At 40.1% G+C, this 18894-nt stretch overlaps 1 protein-coding gene across 1 annotated transcript in view; it reads right to left on the bottom strand.

Moving 5' to 3' along the window:
• The window catches only part of CCNB3 (cyclin B3), a 60061-nt gene that overhangs the window by 26151 nt on the left and 15016 nt on the right, over window positions 1-18894 (bottom strand). The window contains exons 3-5 of the mRNA XM_054566362.1: window positions 8907-9037; window positions 1753-4084; window positions 683-781 (exon numbers count right to left, since the gene is read on the bottom strand). Of these exons, the coding sequence (XP_054422337.1) occupies window positions 683-781; window positions 1753-4084; window positions 8907-9037 (2562 nt within the window). The remainder of the gene's footprint in view (window positions 1-682; window positions 782-1752; window positions 4085-8906; window positions 9038-18894) is intronic.

An 18894-nucleotide genomic window follows, 5' to 3' on the forward strand; every position in this document is an offset into this window, starting at 1 on the left:
CTAGAAAAAAAAATGTGGGCTCTGGAGTCAGTTAATCAAATGCAACATCTCTAGAGAGAATATGAAATATTCATATTCCCTCTTTTGCATGGCCTGCTAAAATTCTGGTTGGCAGATAATCTTGGTCCCATCTGTTCTGTTGAAAGAGACAGGAAAAAAACAAACTTGGAATCGATAAAGATTAGTAGTAAAGGAGACAGGCAGATTTCAAAGGAGGAATAAAATTTCACCAGATTAGAGAGGTGAAACAAAGAGTGTGATTTTACATATGACAATAGAAACTTGCAGAGAGAAAGGAAAAGATCTCCAAGAATAGCTACTCAGAAAGGGACTACTTGACCATTTTTGTATCTGAGACAGTATCCTCAGTAATTAGAGGTGCAGGCTTATGTTCTTATAAGTAACGAGACTTTAGTCCATATCCCAGCTCTATCACATACTAGTTGTGTGACTATGAGCAGCTTCCCCCATCTATAAAAAGGAGATAATAATATCTATCATCATGAAATTATTAGGAGAATTAAATAAAATGTCTATAAATCCCATACAACAAAGTCTAACTCATAGTCTGCTACCAAGAGATGCCAGTTGTTGCTCCCCTTTCGACTTGCATTTGAAGGATGAAGTGACAAGGAAATGAGAACTAGGAATCATTACCCCCCCCCACCAGCTATCTACTTACCTCTCTCTCCTTCATGTATCTGAAGATATCCTTGACATATATTGAGTTGAAAAATGGATTATTGTGGTTCTTACCAATATCCTCCAGTGGGGTTATCTGCTTGGAAATCAGCAAAAAGATATATTAGGAGAAGAAACATTCCAGGGAAGGTTTAGCACATGCAAATAAAAAATGACTCCCTTCTTACCACTGCCATCTTCTGCTAAGGTCCCTCAAGCCTCATACATTCTGAGCTATAATAGAGCACCCCTGAACCCTGCAATCTTCATACTGCTGAGTGACCAAGAAATACTTAGTTCTCCTTGTACATGCCTGCTCTACCCTAAGAACCAGGCACCATTTTTACAGGTAAGCTCAAGACTCTTCAACGAAGACACTCTTATTTTACAATTTCAGTTTATGTCACCTATCTTCTTAGGTTCTTTGTTATGTCCCAATGCTTTCATCTGGCCCAATTAATCTTCTCGGTAGCCCTTTTCTCCCTTCTACACATTTATTCAGGTTGTTTTGCCTACAAGAGTTGTATTTCTCCTCCTATTTTCCAAATCTGATCCTGTTATCCTTTCAATTTACAACTTAAAGACCATCTTTCTTGGGAGGTGCCTCTGTGAACTTTATCCTTCTTAGAAGCCAACTTGAATGCAGATTGCAATTACTAAGAAAGGCCATTTCCTGAAATAAGTAAACACTACTGCAAAGCCTATATATACTGGGGTGGGCAAAAGCAGGTTTACCATGCCATTGTGACACTTTTGAGTTAATAAAACTATTGTAATAGCTGTAACCTGCATGTATTTTTCCATATGAACAACTGTAAACCTACCTTTGTCCACCTCTGTATATGCAGCATTCCAGGACATTGTGGGTATTCCTGGGATAAATACTTTCTAATTGCTTAGGTAAATCACTATGCCAATTGGGAAGTCAAGAGATTCTCAAAGGCCAGCTTGATTTACTATAGCTTATAACACACAACTCAATTGCCGCTTAAGAAAAAATATCTCTTTGCTAGTAGCTATCTTCAGGACAACAAAGAACATTTCATCTAATTTAAGAAGACAGCAAAATACCTCCTTCTGTGATCTCTTGCCACAAGATGAGAAAGGTTTATTGGAACCGCATTCACAAGCACTAGACTTCCTTGTGGTATTAAACTTGCTCACACTGGACATGGTGCGAGAGCTGGACATGCCTGTTCTGGATTCAGAGGCAGCGCTGAACACCTGTGGGCTACTCTCAACTTGGAGGATAGAGACATCTTTAAGAAATGTGTCTTTCTTGTGGGTAGGACTATTTTGCAAGGCCAATGGCTCCTCAAAGGACAACTCCTGCCCAGTGGTGGGTTTCTCATTCAAGGAAAACATCTTGAAATGGAATGCCTCATTGATGGTAGGCTTCCCATGAAAGGTTAATTCTTTGAAGACGGATTCCTTCTCAATGCTGGTCTTCTCCTGCAAGGTCAGTGGCTGTTTAATAAGGAATTCATCTTCATTAGTGATATTCTCTTGCAAGAACAACTGCTTCTTCAAGAGGAACACCTTCCCTTGAGCAATTTGCTTCTTCTTTAAAGGTAATTGGCTCTCTATGCTTGTTTTTGCCTCATTGGAGAGCTTCTTTTTCAGAACCAATGGTTTCTTGAAAAGGGAATCCTTTTCAGTGGTGCTTTTCTTCTGCAAAGTCAACAGCTTGTGCAAGAGGTCCTCTTTGGTATCAGTCTTATTCTGCCCATTCAAACCTTTCCAGAAAAGGGGTTCATCTTTGTTGGCAGGTTTAATATGCAATGAAAATGGCTCCTTAAAGAGGGATTCCTCCTCAATGGGAGGCTTCTTCTCTAATGGTTCCTTAATATATGATTCTTCATCAGTGGTAGTCTTTTCCTGCAAGGCCAATGGTTTCTTTGAGTGGAACACATCCTGCAGAGTGGTGTGATCCTCTTTCAATAGAGATGGATCTTGCAAGAGAAACTCCTCATCAGTTGCAAGCTTCTTCTTAAAGGGCAACACCTTCTTCAAGAGTGACTCCTCTTCAGAGGTAGTCTTGTCTAACACCAGTGGCTTCTCTAAGAGAAATACCTTTCCCTGAGTGATTCTCTTCTTTAAAGATAATGCTGTCTTAGTAAGGATTGCCTCTTCAGTTGGCAACTTCTTCCTAAATGACAGTGGCTTCATAAAGAAGGGATCCTTACCTTTGCCAATCATATTCTGCAAGTCCAATATTACTTGGCAGATGGACATCATTATTTGAATGGCGCACTCTTTCTTCTTTAAAGACATTAACTCTTTGCTAGAGGCTTCCTCATTTGTGGTATGTTTCTTCCTATAGGAAACTGGCTCCATAAGAAATTCATCTTTACTGTGAATATTCTCTTGCAATGCCCATGGCTTCTTCAAGAGGGCCACCTCCCTCTGAGTGGTGTGCTTCTCTGGTAACGCAGATGATTCCTTGAAGAGGAACTCCTCCTCAGTGGTAGGCTTCTTTTTAAAGGACAATGGCTCCTTAGTAATCAACTTCACTTCAGAAATGGTCTTCAAGCAGGATATCTTATCTTGAGTGGTACATTTCTTCTTTAAAATTTCTAGCTCCTTGGAAGGGGTTACCTCCTCAATGGTACGCTTCTTCTTAAAAGCCAGAGTCTCCTTTAGAAGTGACTCCTCCTCAGTTGGAGTCTTTTGCAAGACGAAGGACTTCTTCAAGTTGGACACCTCCCCCTGAGTGGTGTGCTTCTCTTGCAACAGAGATGATTCTTGGAAAAGGAACTCCTCAGTGGTAGGCTTCTTCTGAAAGGACAATGGTTTCTCAGTGAGTGGCTTTTCTCTGGAGGTGGCCTTCTGCAATATTAGTGGCTTCTCGTGGGACATCTTTTCCTGAGTGGCACATTTGTTTAAAGTTAACAGCCGCTTCGTGGGGGTTGCCTTCTCAGTTTCAAGCTTCTTCCTAAAGTTCACTGGCTCCATAAAGAAGGAATCCTTTTCAGCAGTAATATTCAGCAATGTCATCTCCTCCTCACAGCAGGACTGCTTCCCCTGAAATGTACACATCTCCTTGAAGGATAATGTCCTCTTGGTGACAGCTGCCTTCTCAGTTTTTTGTTTTTTCCCAAAAGTCACTGGCTCTAAAACATACTCTAAGTCACTCTCAGTCTCTTCAAGCAAGGTTAGGGGCTTCTCAAATAGAGAGATGTTATTCTGATTTATGGGCTTCTTTAAAGATAATGACCTCCTATTGAGGACTGTGCCCCTGGTAGTGGGTTTCTCTTTTAAAACTAATGGCTTTTTGGGAAGAGGAGACTCCTCAGTAGTGGGTGTTTTGGAGATGGTAGGTATCTTCAGAGTGAGTGGTTTCTTCACAATGTGTAATACCATAGTGGTAGAAACTGCTGCTGATGAGGGTTCCAGCTGATATCTGTAAAGAAAACAATGTCTGGGTAAGAAGAATATATTTTCTAGAATCCTCACCTACCATCTCATTTTGTTGCTATATTTACTAAAGGTATGGAAAAGGAAAGGTTTTCACCTCCAAGGGACAGATTAGAGTATAAAAGTCATTGAGTGCTATAGTGAACCAACTAAGTAGCACACTGTATAGTTTCTATGGCCTAGGTCCCCATGTTTTTCTGAAAAATTTCCTCTGAAATCCATGTTATACTTTTCTCATATATGATATATTACCTTAATTTATATATAAAGGCTTTCATTATAATACTTACACATTGTATGACTTATCTGCTTACACATCAGTCTCCTTCCCTTGTTGCATTTATTTTTCTTTACCTATCAGCACCAGACATCTGGTAAAATGCAAGTTGAAATTAATATTTTTGAAGGCTTATGAGAGAATTATTAGAGAGAGGTATACAGTGAAGGTTTATAAGTCAAAGGTGGGTTGATACTTAACATTGGTGGTATCCAGCCATAGGCCCTTTACCCTAGGTTATTCACAAGGTATTTTCTCAGTGTAAGACATGATAAGACCAAAATATGCATTTTTCACATGTCAGATGCAAAGCTTTGTTTTGAACAGGATTTCATGTCCAATTAGAGTGACTAATCTAGTATGACCAAATCACTAGATGACTAGAAATCAGAAAAAGTGAGAGGATTAAAGGCAAATATAGTCATCAGTCTGATCAAAAGTAAGTACCTCCAAAAGACCAGATATCATATGGCTCTATCTAACTAAAACATCCAGAATATACATATTCATAACAGAAAGTAGATTGGTGGTTGCCTGGGGCTGAGAAGCGACAGGGTCTGGAAAAGGAAGGGTAAAAATGGAGACTGGAAAAGAGAAAGGACTATTAATGGGTACGAGTTTCTTTTGTGGAGGAGTGGAGTATTGGAAAAGTCCTAAAATTAGACAGCAGTGATGGCTGTACAAATCTAAAAAATACAATACAAAAAAAATCAATGAATTATTTTGTAAAAGGAAGTGCTAGCTGGTTTATTAGAAATAGACAAGGTGATGTTAAAATTCATATGGAATTGCACAAAACCAGAATGGCCAAAAAATCTTGAAAAAGAGAAAAAAAATTAGAGTAGTCACACTCCTCAATTTCAAAATGTCCTACAGAGCAACAATAATCAAGATAGTGTGGTACTGATATAATGATAGATATGTAGATTAATGGAATAAAATTAAGAGTTCAGAAATAAACAATTGTCCTGGCCAGTATGGCTCAGTTGGTTGGAGCATCATCCTGTAAACTGTAAGGTGGTGGGTTCAATTCCGGGTCAGGGCACATACCTAGGATGCAGGTTTGGCCCCTGGTTGGGGCACATATGAGAGGCAACTGATGATGTTTCTCTCTCAAAGCAGTTTCTCTCCTCTCTCTCCCTTCCCCTCTCCCTAAAATCAATAAGCATGTCATCCAGTGAGGGTAATTTAAAAAAAATCATTTATAGTTAATAGTCAATTCATTTTTGACAAGGGTGCCAAGACAATTAAGTGGAGAAAGATTAAACTTTTTAAGAAAAATCCCTGGCTGTTGTGGCTCAGTGGATTGAGTGCTGGCCTGTGAACCAAAGGGTCATCGGTTCAATTCCCAGTCAGGGCACATGCCTGGGTTGCAGGCCAGGTCCCCAGGAGGGGGTGCACAAGGCAACCACACATTGATGTTTCTCTCCCTCTCTTTCTTCCTCCTTTCACATCTCTCTAAAAATAAATAAATAAAATCTTTAAAAGAAAAAGAAAAGGGCGATGGACAACAGGATACTTACATACAAAACAATGAATTTAGAACCCTAACATACACCAACAACAAAAATTAAATCAAAAACCTAAAGTAAGAGCTAAAACTTTAAGACTCTGAAAAGAAAATCTTAAAAGTGAGCAAAGAAAAAAAACACATAGACACAGACAAAAGAATGGTGATTATCAGAGGAAAAGGTGGGTGGGAGGAAGTAGAAGAGGGTAAAGGGGAAATAAATGGTGATGGAAGATTTGACTTGGGGTGGTGAATACACAATACAATATACAGATGATGTGTTATAGAATTGTACACCTGAAACCTATAAAACTTTATTAACCAATGTCACCCCAATAAATTCAATAAAAATTTTTAAAAAGTAAATCTCTGTAACATTAGATTTGACAATGGTTTCTTAGACATAATACCAAAAGCATAAGCAACAAGATAAAAAAATAAATTGGATTCCTCAAAATTAAAAATGCTTGTGCCTCAAAGGACACCAAAAAGAAAGTGAAAAGACAACACCAAAATGGATGAAAATATTTGCAAATCATTTATCTGATCAGGGACTTGTATCTAGAATATGTAAAGAACTCTTACAAACACAATAATAAAAAGATCAATAACCAAATTTTTATTTATTTTTTTAATTTTATTTTAATTTATTTTTTCAAATACATTTGTCTCTGCCTACCCCCCACCACTTTCCCTTGCCCCCTCCTTCCTTCCCTCCCTCAGCTCTTTCCCTTTGGTAATAACCAAATTTTTAAAGGGGGACAAAGGATCTGAACAGACATTCCTCCAAAGATATGCAAGTGGCCACTAAGCACGTGAAAGATGCTCAACATCAGGGAAATGTAATCTAAACAAGAAGATACTGTACTGCTTTATTCTTTAGGATAGCCATAATAAAAGAAAGAAAGAAAATAGCAAGGGTTGACAATGATGTGGAAAATTGGAAATCCTCATGTATTGCTGGTAGGACTGTAAAATAGTGCAACAACTATAGAATACATCTTGGCAGTTCCTCAATGAGTCCAACATAGAATTACAATTTGACCTACCAATTATATTCCTGGGTACATGCACAAAATAATTGAAAATAGGTGTTCAAACAAAAACTGGTATGTGAATGTTCGTATCAGCACTATATAGAATAACCAAAAGGTAGAGACAAACAAAATGTCCATCAACTGATGAATGAATGAACAAAATATGGTATAGCCATACAATGAAATATTATTTGGCAATAAAAATGAATGAAATACTGATACCTGCTACAATGTGGCTGAACCCTGAAAACATTATGCTACATGAAAGAAGCTAGATACATCAGACCACATAGTATATTATTCCATTTATAAGAAATGTCTAAAATAGGCAAATCTATAGAGACAGAAAATGGATTAGTTGTTGCCCAGAGCTAGGAAGGATGGCAGGAAGGATGGCAGAAGTGAGAGATGATAAACTAGAGAATATTATGCTAAGTGAAATAAGCCAGTTGGTGAAAGACAAATACCATATGATTTCACCTACAAGTGGAATCTATTCAACAAAACAAACAAACAAACAAACAAAATAAACCACAGACATGGAAACATGGAGCAGACTGAAAGTGACCAGAGGGGATGGGGAAAGAGGACAATGGTGGAAAGAAGGGATAGGGACTAGACAAAGAACATGTATGAATGACCCATGGACATGGACAACAGAGTGGGAATTGACTGTGGGAGTGAGGAGTGGGGGTGGGATGGGTGGAGGGAAGATAAATGGGGAAAAATTGAAACAATTGTAATAGAATAAATGTGATTTAAAAATTTAAAAAAATAAAGTATACAACTCAAAAAAAAGAAGTGAGAGATGATAGTTAAAGGTACAGAGTTTGTTTTGGTTTGATTAAGATGTTCTAAAACTCATGTTAACAGCTAAATAACTGGATATACTAAAAGTCATTGAATTGTACACTTTAAATGGGCAAATTGTATGGGATGTGAATTATATCTCAATTAAGGTGTTACCAAAAAACCCACTTAGAATAATGTATGATTATAATAAGCTCTCAATAAATATTAACTATTAGTTCTAGTGCTATTGTTAGTATCCATTCCACTGAACCCTGAATGAAGGCAAGAATGTTTATGACATTTTGAGAGGCTTTCCCTGCTAAAGTCTGAATGATAAGCAATTCAAAAGAACGGAATTCACATTAAAAAATACATATGCAAATCCCAAGAATTCCATTTCAGCAAGAAACCAAGTAGGGCTAAATGCTAATCTGGGTTGATTTCTTTTTGCTGGGTAATTGTGTGGACCTGGTATGTTAATTTCCTGAAGTTCCCCAACTTTTTCCCTTTAACCTTTGGAACCCATGCTTAGCCCTGCTATAGGTATCTATCTAACTATTATATTCTTTCCTGAAGAAGTAATTACCACTGAAATGAGGAGAAGATATAGAAAGTCCTCACTGCACTCTCTTTTTCCAATAGAAGTTTTTCTCAGTTAAATCCTTTTTCCAATCCTAGATGAGAACACATATCTACTTGCAGAACTTATGAACAGTTCCCTGTAACAGATGGAAAACACATGTTTTGGACCTAGAGAAACAGTAATCTCTCTCCAATAACAAGGGACAAAACTTCCCTAATACTTTTAATGGATAATCAGACTGACGAGATATCAACCAGCTGCTGAGAATCCTCTGAAAACTTAAGTTGCTCCCACACTCTCAAGCACAGATAGTTAAAACAGGGACTAAATTAATAAAAGGTAGAAAAGACAAGCACAAGATCTTTTGGCAAATTCCCCAATGACAACAGGTCTTTCAATATGCACACACACCATGGAAAAAGAGAGAGAAGAGGCCTGTAACACTTTAGCAACCACAGCTGGGTCCACCTCAGCAACGAGCGTTAATGTAGTAATCACCAACATGGCTTATTAAACATGTTCTCAATGGGGACAAAAGGGGATCAAAAGGATGTCACACAATCTCCTTTAGCATCCAAAACAATGCCATCTGCATCCCCTCTTACTCACTGTTTCATATTCATCTCATTGTTTTTGGCCAACTCCAGAGCAGGTGTAGTCCTGTTTATCTTCTTGGAAACATCTTTTAAAAACTCCTTATTGGCTTCCTTCTTGGGCTGTGCAGGTTGACTTTGAGAAGCCTACAAAAAATGGGCAGAGGGGAAGGAAGCAAAAAAATGCAGAGCACCACAAAATTATCCTATAGGTGGCTCTTAGAGGAAAATTCTGACCCACATCCTCACCCTAGACACCTTCTTTGAGTGTTCCCAGGAATAATCAAAACATCTCACAATCGGTATAGCACCAATGTGACTAATCACAGTGAAAGTTAGCAGTATAATATAATTGGTAATTATTAACTAAATAGCAGCACTAAGTGATTCTAAGACACAAAGGAAGTAGTTCTGATCTCCATGTCAGGCATACTGGCTGGCAAATTACCGAACAGATTTTTTTGCTAATATCACATTCCACTTTGACCCCATGATATGGTCAAAGTGGGGAAAAGGCAAAATAGATGGCTTTGCTGCCTGAATATACCAAAATCAACTAAGTTTTCAGTGTAGACTTCTAATATCTAACATGGAACTCTGAGGAGCTCCACCACAAACTCTAACCATGACTAACTCTATTAAACAGTAGGAGAGATCCTGGTTCTACAAATAACATCAGTAGAAATAAGTTTAAATGTAATACCTTTAAAATGAAATAAATCAATCTGGTCAAGATGGAGGCATAAGTAGATACACCTCACCTCACTGCACAACCATAAGAAGGAGCACAACTAACTTAAAAATAAAAAGCACACAAAATTGCCAGAAAATCACCCAGAAAAACACACAGAACTGTATGAAAGTCCAACAATCAAGGATTTAAAGAAGCTATATTCATCTGGACATGTAGGAAGGGCTGAGACAGGGAATCTGGGTGGAGAGGACTTCATATAGCAGTGGTGAGCCAGGGGCAGAGAGGCGCAGAGGTGGTGGTGGCCGGCAGAACTGGTAGCACCACATTCATGTGCACTGGATAAAAATCTGGGAGACACTTTGTGAGCAAGTAAGCCCAGCCTCAGGCCAGACCATGAAACACCACATAAAGAAAGCCTCATAACTTCTGGCTGTAAACCCAGTGGGAGCTGGGGTAGAGGAAGAAACTGCCACTTTTTCATGAGAGCCCAACTCACGTAAACCCACTCACCCTGGGATCCACATCAAGGACAGAATCTAGAGGGGTGACAGTCACATACAGGAAGTGGGTGAAGTGACTAGAAATGGAGTGAGGGCCACACAAGCCACTAGAAGTCAGCAAACAATGGCACTGTCCTCTCTTCTACCCCTCTGCCACACACGGATCCACAGTTGCCTCACTTAGGTGAATACCCAAGGCTCTGCACACAACTTAACAAGTGTGCTAAAAAGGAATCAAAGCAGCTCTACTTGGTACACAGACAGAGGGGGGCTGCCCAAATCAGGAGACCAAGAAATATGGCCTAAATGAAGGAACAGAATAGAACCCCAGAAAAATAACTAAGTGGTGCAGAGATGGCCAACCTATCAGACACAGAGTTCAAAACACTGGTGGTCAGAATGCTCAAAGATCTCATTGAATACAGTAAAAGCATAAGGGAAGAAATGAAGGCTATACTAAGGGAAATAAAGAAAAATCTACAGGAAAACAACAATGAAGGGAAGGAAGCCAGGATTCAAATCAATGATTTGGAACATAGAAAGAAGTAAACATTCAACCAGAACAAAATGAAGAAATGAGTATTCAAAAAAAAAAAAATGAAGAGAGTTTAAGATGACTCTGGAATATAGCCAAAAAGGTCAACATCCGAATCACAGGGATGCTAAATGGAGAAGAAGTAGAGCAAGAAACTGACAACTTATTTGAAAAAAATAATGAAAGAAAAGTTCCCCAGTTTGGCAAAGGAAATAGATAAATAAGTCCAAAAAGCACAAAGAGTCACAAACAAGTTGGATCTACAGAGGTCCACACCAAGACATAGTTATAATGCAAAAGATTAAATATAAAGACAGAAACTTAAAAGCAGCAAGAGAAAGGCAGAGGGGTAATTATAAAGGAGTTCCCACAAGACTATCAGCTTGTTTCTCTAAAGAAACTTTGCAGGCTAGAAGGGAAAGGCAAGAAATATTCAAAATGATGAAAAGCAAAGACCTACAACCTATATTACAATGTCCAGCAAAGCTATCATTTAGAATTGAAGGACAGATAAAGTGCATCCCAGACAAGGTAAAGCTAAAGGAGTTCATCAACACCAAGACCATTATTATATAAAATGTTAAAGGGAATTATTTAGGAAACAAAAGATCAAAACTATGAACACTAAAATGACAACAAACTCACAACTATCAACAACAATCTGAAAAACAAAAATAAAGAGAATCAAGATGATGGAGGAGTGAGTAAAAGTCACAATGACCTCCTCCAAGGACCAACCTGGAATTACAACTAAATTGTGGAGAAATCACCTGGAACAAACAACTGAACAATAGAGAGAGAGGAGCCTTATAACCTGGGACAGACAGAAGAATCACCTTAAGCACAACCTAACTGGTAAGGAGTACAGTAGAGACTCGAGAAGGTGGGTGGGGCGCCCATAGGTGGCAGTGCCAGTAGGATATTGAAATGGCCAGTGGGATCCCCTTAAGAAAAGCAGGGTTTAAACCTTAAGCAGGGATCTCCAGCCTACAGCACCAGAGCCCAAAACGTACACAGATAACAAACAGGTGCGAAAACTGTCAGGGTTACACTTTGCAGAGACGGGGGCTGGACATGCAAAGAGCCATTTAAAGGGCTAATGGATAAATTTTTATTTGCAGCCATTTATCCTGGTCTCTGGCAAAGGTGGGGGCAGAGAGGGCTAGAGATGCCTGAGGAAAGACTGGGGAAGGAGGCTTTGGGGAGAGAACTGAGAAAGTAGCTGGCAGGATCATGGTACTGACTCATTCTCCATGCAGCATCAGGAGCCATCTTGCTCAGGCAGACCACTCCCCTGACTGGCATCAAAGTGAGAGGACACAAGCCCCAACCCTACAAGTGACTCGGCCCTGCTGAGTACAGAGAGGCAGCCACAGAAGGTAGATCCCTGGCTAAGAGGGGCGCAGAGTGGTCTAGAGACACTTGAGAGGAGACTGGAGATTGAGGCTTTGGGGATGGAACTGAGAGAGTAGCTGGCGTGATAAGGGTGCTGGTTCCTTGCCCATAAGGCAGCAGCCATCTGGCTCAAGCAGGTGGCACCCTTGAATGGCAACAGCATGAGAGGACCCAATAACCTCGCCCCCAGGAGGGACTCTGCACTGCCCTGTGGTGTCTCTGAGCCAGCCTGCTGAGTGCAGAGTGACTAGATTAAAAGCTAAAGGAGACAGACACAGACAGTAGATTCCTGGAAGTCTGGAACAGACTGCCTAAGCTCAGACACAATCAACATCCGACATCATCAGAGGCAAATCTAGGAAGAAAACAGCCGTCTCCTATCATAGAAGTTCACACCACAAAGTCAGGAGATCAAGACAGATCAACTTAAGAAGCAGAAGCAAAAGACAAGAGTCTCACAAATAATGGGAAGACCAAGAAACAACCCCCAATCAAAGGGAAAAGAGGAATCCCCTGAAAGAGAACTAAATGTAATAGAGGCAAGTAAACTATCAGATATTGAGTTCAAAACAATGGTTCTAAGGAAGCTCAATGAGCCCAGTGAGCTCAGAGAGAATCACAAAAAAACTACAGGGATACTATGAGGAACTAACTGCAAACTATATCAGCAGGAAAAAGGACTTAGAAACTATCAATAAGACACAAGGGGAAACGAAGAATACAATTTCTGAATTGAAGAACACAGTAGAAGAAATCAAAATCAAGCTAGATGAAGTAGAGGATTAAATGAGCGAGCTAAAGGATAAGGCAGAAAAAAGCTCCCAGAAAGAGCAAGAAAATGAAAAAAGAACTCAAAAAGAATGAAGAGGCGATTAGATAAAGGTAGAACAACCTGAAACTTAATAATATACCTATAATAGAGATACCAGAAGAAGAAGAGGATGAGCAAGGGATAAAGAACCTGTTTGAAAGAGTAATGATGGAAAAGTTCCCTAATTGGAGGAGAGAAAAAGTCACACAAGTCCAGGAAGCACAGGGGATCCCATTCAAGAGGAACCCAATGAGACCTACTCCAAGACACATCATAATTAAAATGGCAATCAGCAAAGACAAGCAGAGAAAACTAAAGGAAGTAAGGGAAAAAGAGGTAGTAACATATAAGGGAGCCCCAATACAATCAGCAGCTGACTTCTCAACAGAAACACTACAAGCCATAAGGGAATGGCAAGAAATATTCCAAGTCATTAAAAACAAAGGCCTGCAACCAGGTCTGCTCTTCCCAGCAAGACTCTCAGTTAAAATGAAAGGCGAAATAAAGAGTTTCCCAGACAAAAGAATACACCTGCACCAAACCAGCATTCCAATATCTACTAAAGGAACTGCTTTAAGATGATTAAGAAAAAGAGGGAGAGAGAGAGAAACACATGAGCAAAGGGAAAAAAATGCCAATGAATAAATACCTATAAATAATAACCTTAAATGGACTTCTGTTCAAGAAGGAGGCATAGGTAGATATACTTTGCTTCCGTGCACAACCAAAAGAAGGACAACAAATTTAAAAACAAAAAACAACCAGAGATACCAGAAAATCGAACTGTATAGAAGTCTGACAATCAACGAACATTCTTCCAGACCAGTAGGAGGGGCGGAGCAGGGAAACCAGGGCTGAGAGGATGTGGGGCAAGTCGAGTGCTGGAGGACGAGGCAGTTGCACATTTCCATGTGGATACACTTGGAGGAACAGCTGGGGAATGAGACAGACTGTGCAATCCAGTCCGATAAAAGAAAGCCTCAAAACATCTGGAGGTAAAAACCTGTGGAGGTTGAGGCAGCAGGAGAAACTCGCAGCCTCACTAGAGAGTCTGTTGGAGACAACAAAAGGGTCCGAAAACGTACACAAACCTACCCACCCGGGAATCTGCACTAGAAGGGCACAATTTGCTTGTGGATAGCGGGAGAAGTGACTGAAAGCCGTAGAGAAGCGAGCAAGCGGCATTGTTCCCTCTCGGATCCCTCCCCCACACACAACATCAGAACACAGCGACCTGGTTTGTCCTGCAGTGGTGAATACCTCAGGCTTAGCCCCTGCAAACATAACAGGCTCACTGACACAAAGAAATATGGCCCAAATGAAAAAAAAAATCAAAGCTCCAAAAATAAAACTAAGTAATGAACAAATAGCCAACTTATCAGATGCACAGGACAAAACACTGGTAATCTGGATGGTCACTGAATTGGTTGAGTATAGTCACTAAATGGAAGAAAATCTGAAGGCTACATAAAGTGAAATAAAGAAAAATATACAAGGAACCAACAGTAAAGGGAAGGAAACTGGGACTCAAATCAACGACTGGGATCAGAAGGAAGAAATAAACATTCAACTAGAACAGAATGAAGAAACAAGAATTCAAATAAATGAGGAGAGGCTTAGGAACATGAGACAACTTTAAACATTCCAACATTTGAAACAAAGGGGTGCCAGAAGGAAAAGAGAAAGAGAAGAAATTAAACACTTATTTGAAAAAATAATGAAGGAGAACTTCCTCAATCTGGCCAAGGAAATAGACTTCCAGGAAGTCCAGGAAGCTCAGAGAGTCCCAAAGAAGTTGGACCCAAGGAAGCACACACCAAGGCACCTCATAATTACATTACCTGAGATTAAAGATAAGGAAAGAATTTTAAAAAGCACCAAGAGGAAAGGATGCAGTTACCTATGAAGGAGTTCCCACAAGACTATCAGCTGATTTCTCAAAAGAAACCTTGCAAGCGAGGAGAGGCTGGCAAGAAGTATTAAAAGTCATGCAAGGCAAGAACCTACATTCAAGATTACTCTATCTAGAAAAATTATCATTTAGACTGGAAGGGCAGATAAAGTGCTTCCCAGATAAGGTCTAGTTAAAGGAGTTCATAAGCCGGTATTATATGAAATGTTAAAGGGAGTTATCTAGGAAAAAGACCAAATCTATGAACAGTAAAATGGCAACAAACACAACTATCGACAACTGAGCCTAAAAAAACAAAAACAAAAACAAACTAAGCAAACAACTAGAAAAGAAACAGAATCATAGAAATGGATATCAGAGGGGATGGGAAAGGGGACGAATGGGGCAAAAGGTACAGGGAATAAGCAGCATAAATAGTAGGTACAAAATAGGCAAGGAGAGGTTAAGAATAGTATGGGACATGGAGAAGCCAAAGAATTTATATGTACGACCCATGGACATGAACTAAGGTGGGAGGGAATCCTGGGGGTGGGAGCAGTGCAGGGAGGAGGGAAATGAAGGGGAGAAAAAATAGGACAACTGTAATAGCATAATCAATAAAATATATATTAAGAAATAAAATTAAAGTAAATAATAATCATAACCTTAAATATAAATGCATTAAATGCCCCAATGAAAAGTCATGGGGTACCTGAATGGATAAGAAAACATGATCCACATATATGCTGTCTACAAGAGACCCACCTTAGGAAAAACATGTACATTTACTGAAAGTGAAGGGTAGGAATAAAGCATTCCCAGCAAATGGACAGGGGGAAAAAAAGCAGAGTTAGCAATACTCATATCAGACAAAATATACTTCAAAACAAAGACCATAAAAATAGACACAGAAGGACACTTCATCATACTCAAGGGAAGATTCAATCAAGAAGACAAATATTGTAAAAATGTATGCACCCTACCTATGAGCACCCAAATATATAAAGAAAATCTTGGAGGACTTCAAGAAAGATATAGACAGCAACACACTCATTGTACGGGATTTTAACACACCACTCTCAACAATGGATCAATCTTCCAAACAAAATATCAACAAAGGATATTGTGGCACTGAACAACACACAGGATCAAATGTACTTAACTGATATATACAGAACCTTTCACTCCAAGGAAGCAAAATACACATTCTTCTAAAATGAAAAGAAAATTTTGAAAGATAGATCACATTATAGGGCACAGAACAAAGCTCAACAAATTCAAGAAAATTGAAATAATATCAAGCATTTTCTCGGACCACAAGGCCTTGAAACTAGAAACAAACGTAAAGGAAAAAACTCTATAACATTCAAATTCATTGAGACTGAATAACATGTTATTAAATAACAAGTGGGTTAACACAAAGATCAAGGAAGAAATCAAAAAGTTTCTGGAAACAAATGAAAATAAACACACAACAGCTTAAAACCAATGGGACACAGAAAAGGCTGTCCTGAAGGGAAAATGTATAGTAAAACAGGCCTACCTAAAGAAAATAGAAACATTTCAAATAAACAACCTAAATCTACATCTACAAGAACTAGAAAAACAACAACAAACAAAACCCAGAGCAAACAGAAAGAAGGAAATAATCAAGACCAGACCAGAATTAAATGACACAGAGATTAGAAGAACAATACAAAGAATCAATAAATAACGGAGCTACTTCCTTGAAAAGATAAACAAAATTGACAAGCGTTTAACCAGACTCATCCGGAAAAAAAGAGAGGTAATCCAAATAAATAAACAAACTCAGAAATGAAAGAGGAGAAATTACAACTGATACCACAGAAATACAAAGGATTGTAAGAAATTACTAAGAACAAGTATATGCCAAGAAATTTGAAAACCTGGGTCAAATGGACAAATTTCTAGAAACATATAATCTTCCCAAACTGAATCAAGAAGAAGTAGAAAGCCTGAACAGACAGGTAACAGCTGGTAAAACTGAAGCAGTAATCGAAAAACTCTACGCATACCAAAGCCCTGGGCCCAATAATTTCACAGGAGGATTTTACAGAACATTTAAGGAAGAGCTAACCCTTGTACTTCTCAGACTATTCCAAAAATCCAAGAAGAGGGAAGACTCCCAAACTCTTTTTTTAAATATACATATCTTTTTATTTATTTTGTTTAAAATCATGTTTACTCTATTTCAGTTGTCTCAATTTTTCCCCCATGCCCTCCTCCACCTATTCCACCTGCCCCTCACTCTCACAGTCAGTTCCCACTCTGTTGTCCATGTCCATGGGTCATTCATACATGGTCTTTATCTAGTCCCTTCCCCTTCTTTCCACCATTGTCCTCTTTCCCCATCCCCTCTGGTCACTTTTAGTCTGTTCTATGTTTCCATGCCTGTGGTTTCTTTTGTTCGTTAGTTTATTTTGTTGAATAGAGTCCAAATATAGGTGACATCATATGGTATTTGTCTTTCACCAACTGGCTTATTTCACTTTGGATAATATTCTCCATTTCTATCTGTGTTGTCACAAAAGGTAAGAGTTCCTTCTTTCTTTTTTCTTATTTTAAATGAAGACTGATTATATTTATTTATTTATTTTTAAATGTCAAAATCCATTAAAAAATATTAAACCATTTAAATCAATTATAGAGAGAGAGAAAGATGGAGGAGGAGTGAATAGGAATCACGCTGACCTCCCCCAAGACCAAACTGAAATTGCGACTAAATAGTGGAGTAATCACCTGGAAAACAATGGAACAATAGATGGAGAGGAGCCTTGGAGCTGTGACAGTGGATTCAACTCTCACACATCCCAATGGATGAGAAGTTTGGTGGACGCTCGAGAGGGTGGGCTGGGTGCCCACGGGCACCAGCACCAGAGGGACATTGAAATGGCCAGTTAGCTCCCCTTGAGAAGAACGGGGTCTAAATCATAAACAGGGACCTCTAAACTACAGCAGCTAACACCAGGAAAATACAGACAAAACGCAACCCCGAAAAGCTTAGGGGCGCTCTCTGCCAGGGACAGGTGACTGGGGATGCAAAGAGACATTTAAAGGGCCAACGCAAAAATTGCAGTGGCAGCCACCCTCCTTGATCTCTGGGCAGAGGCGGCAGCAGAGTGGCCTGGTGCCTAGGAAAAGATTGGTGAGGAAAACTTTGTGAAGAGAACTGAGATGGCGGCCAGGAGAGCCCTGGTGATAACTCACCTTCCACTCTGCAGCTACTATCCTGCTCACGCATAAGGGAATCAATTAACTTGCCTTTTGCAAGCTGTGTGGGTGTAAGCTGGGGGGCTAAGTGCAGACAAGCTGGAAGAAATACAGGATCCCTGACCAAAGGGGTCACACAGCTACATTGAGAGCCTTGAGGAGAGACTGGAGACAGAGGCGTTGGGGAAAGAACGGGAGGAGGAACGAGGAGTCCCGACTCCTTCTCCTTTCCATAGTCTCCATCCTGGGCAGGCAGGGCGCGCCCCCAAAGATGCAGAAGCGGGGCGTGCATGAACCAGACTGCCCGCAATTACAACGCGGTCTGCACAAATAGTGGATCCTTGGCCGAAGGGGTCACAGAACTGCCCAGGGACACCTAAGGAAAGACTGGAGACAGAGGTGTTGGGGAAAGAATGGGAGGAGGAACCAAGGAGTCCCGACTCCTTCTCCTTTCCATAGTCTCCATTGTGTATTTATTTTGTGTTCTTCAATTCAGAAATGATGTTTATTGATAAGAGCCAAAGAGCCAAAAGCTGAAAAGCACACAATAGACAGCCCAAAACCACCCAGTGAAGGCGCGCGCACTCGCACAGAGTGGCCAGCGAGGGTTGGCGAGTGTGTATGTGGACCCGCGCAGGCTGGCGAGGGCTCGTGCGGGCTAACAAGGCCTGCCGCAGGGTGGGCACCGAAGGGGCCTGCAAGGGACTGCGCAGATCGGCGAGGGCAGGCGTAAACCGACCCACGCGGGCCAGCGAGTGTACAGCGGTCCGCAGAAACAGTGGATCTCGGGCAGAAGGGGTCACAGAGCTGCCCAGAGTCCCTGGAGGAGACATTGAAGACAGGATTAACTGGAAACTACAGGAGCGGACTCCCTCCCATTTCCATAGTCTCCATTTGGCGAAGGCAGGTGACGCCCCCAAAGAGCCAAAGCAGGGAAAGCATAGAAT

Source organism: Pteronotus mesoamericanus, unplaced genomic scaffold, assembly GCF_021234165.1.
Source record: "Pteronotus mesoamericanus isolate MK-2021 breed Mesoamerican mustached bat unplaced genomic scaffold, CSHL_Meso_final contig_173, whole genome shotgun sequence".
NCBI classification, from domain to species: Eukaryota; Metazoa; Chordata; class Mammalia; order Chiroptera; family Mormoopidae; genus Pteronotus; species Pteronotus mesoamericanus.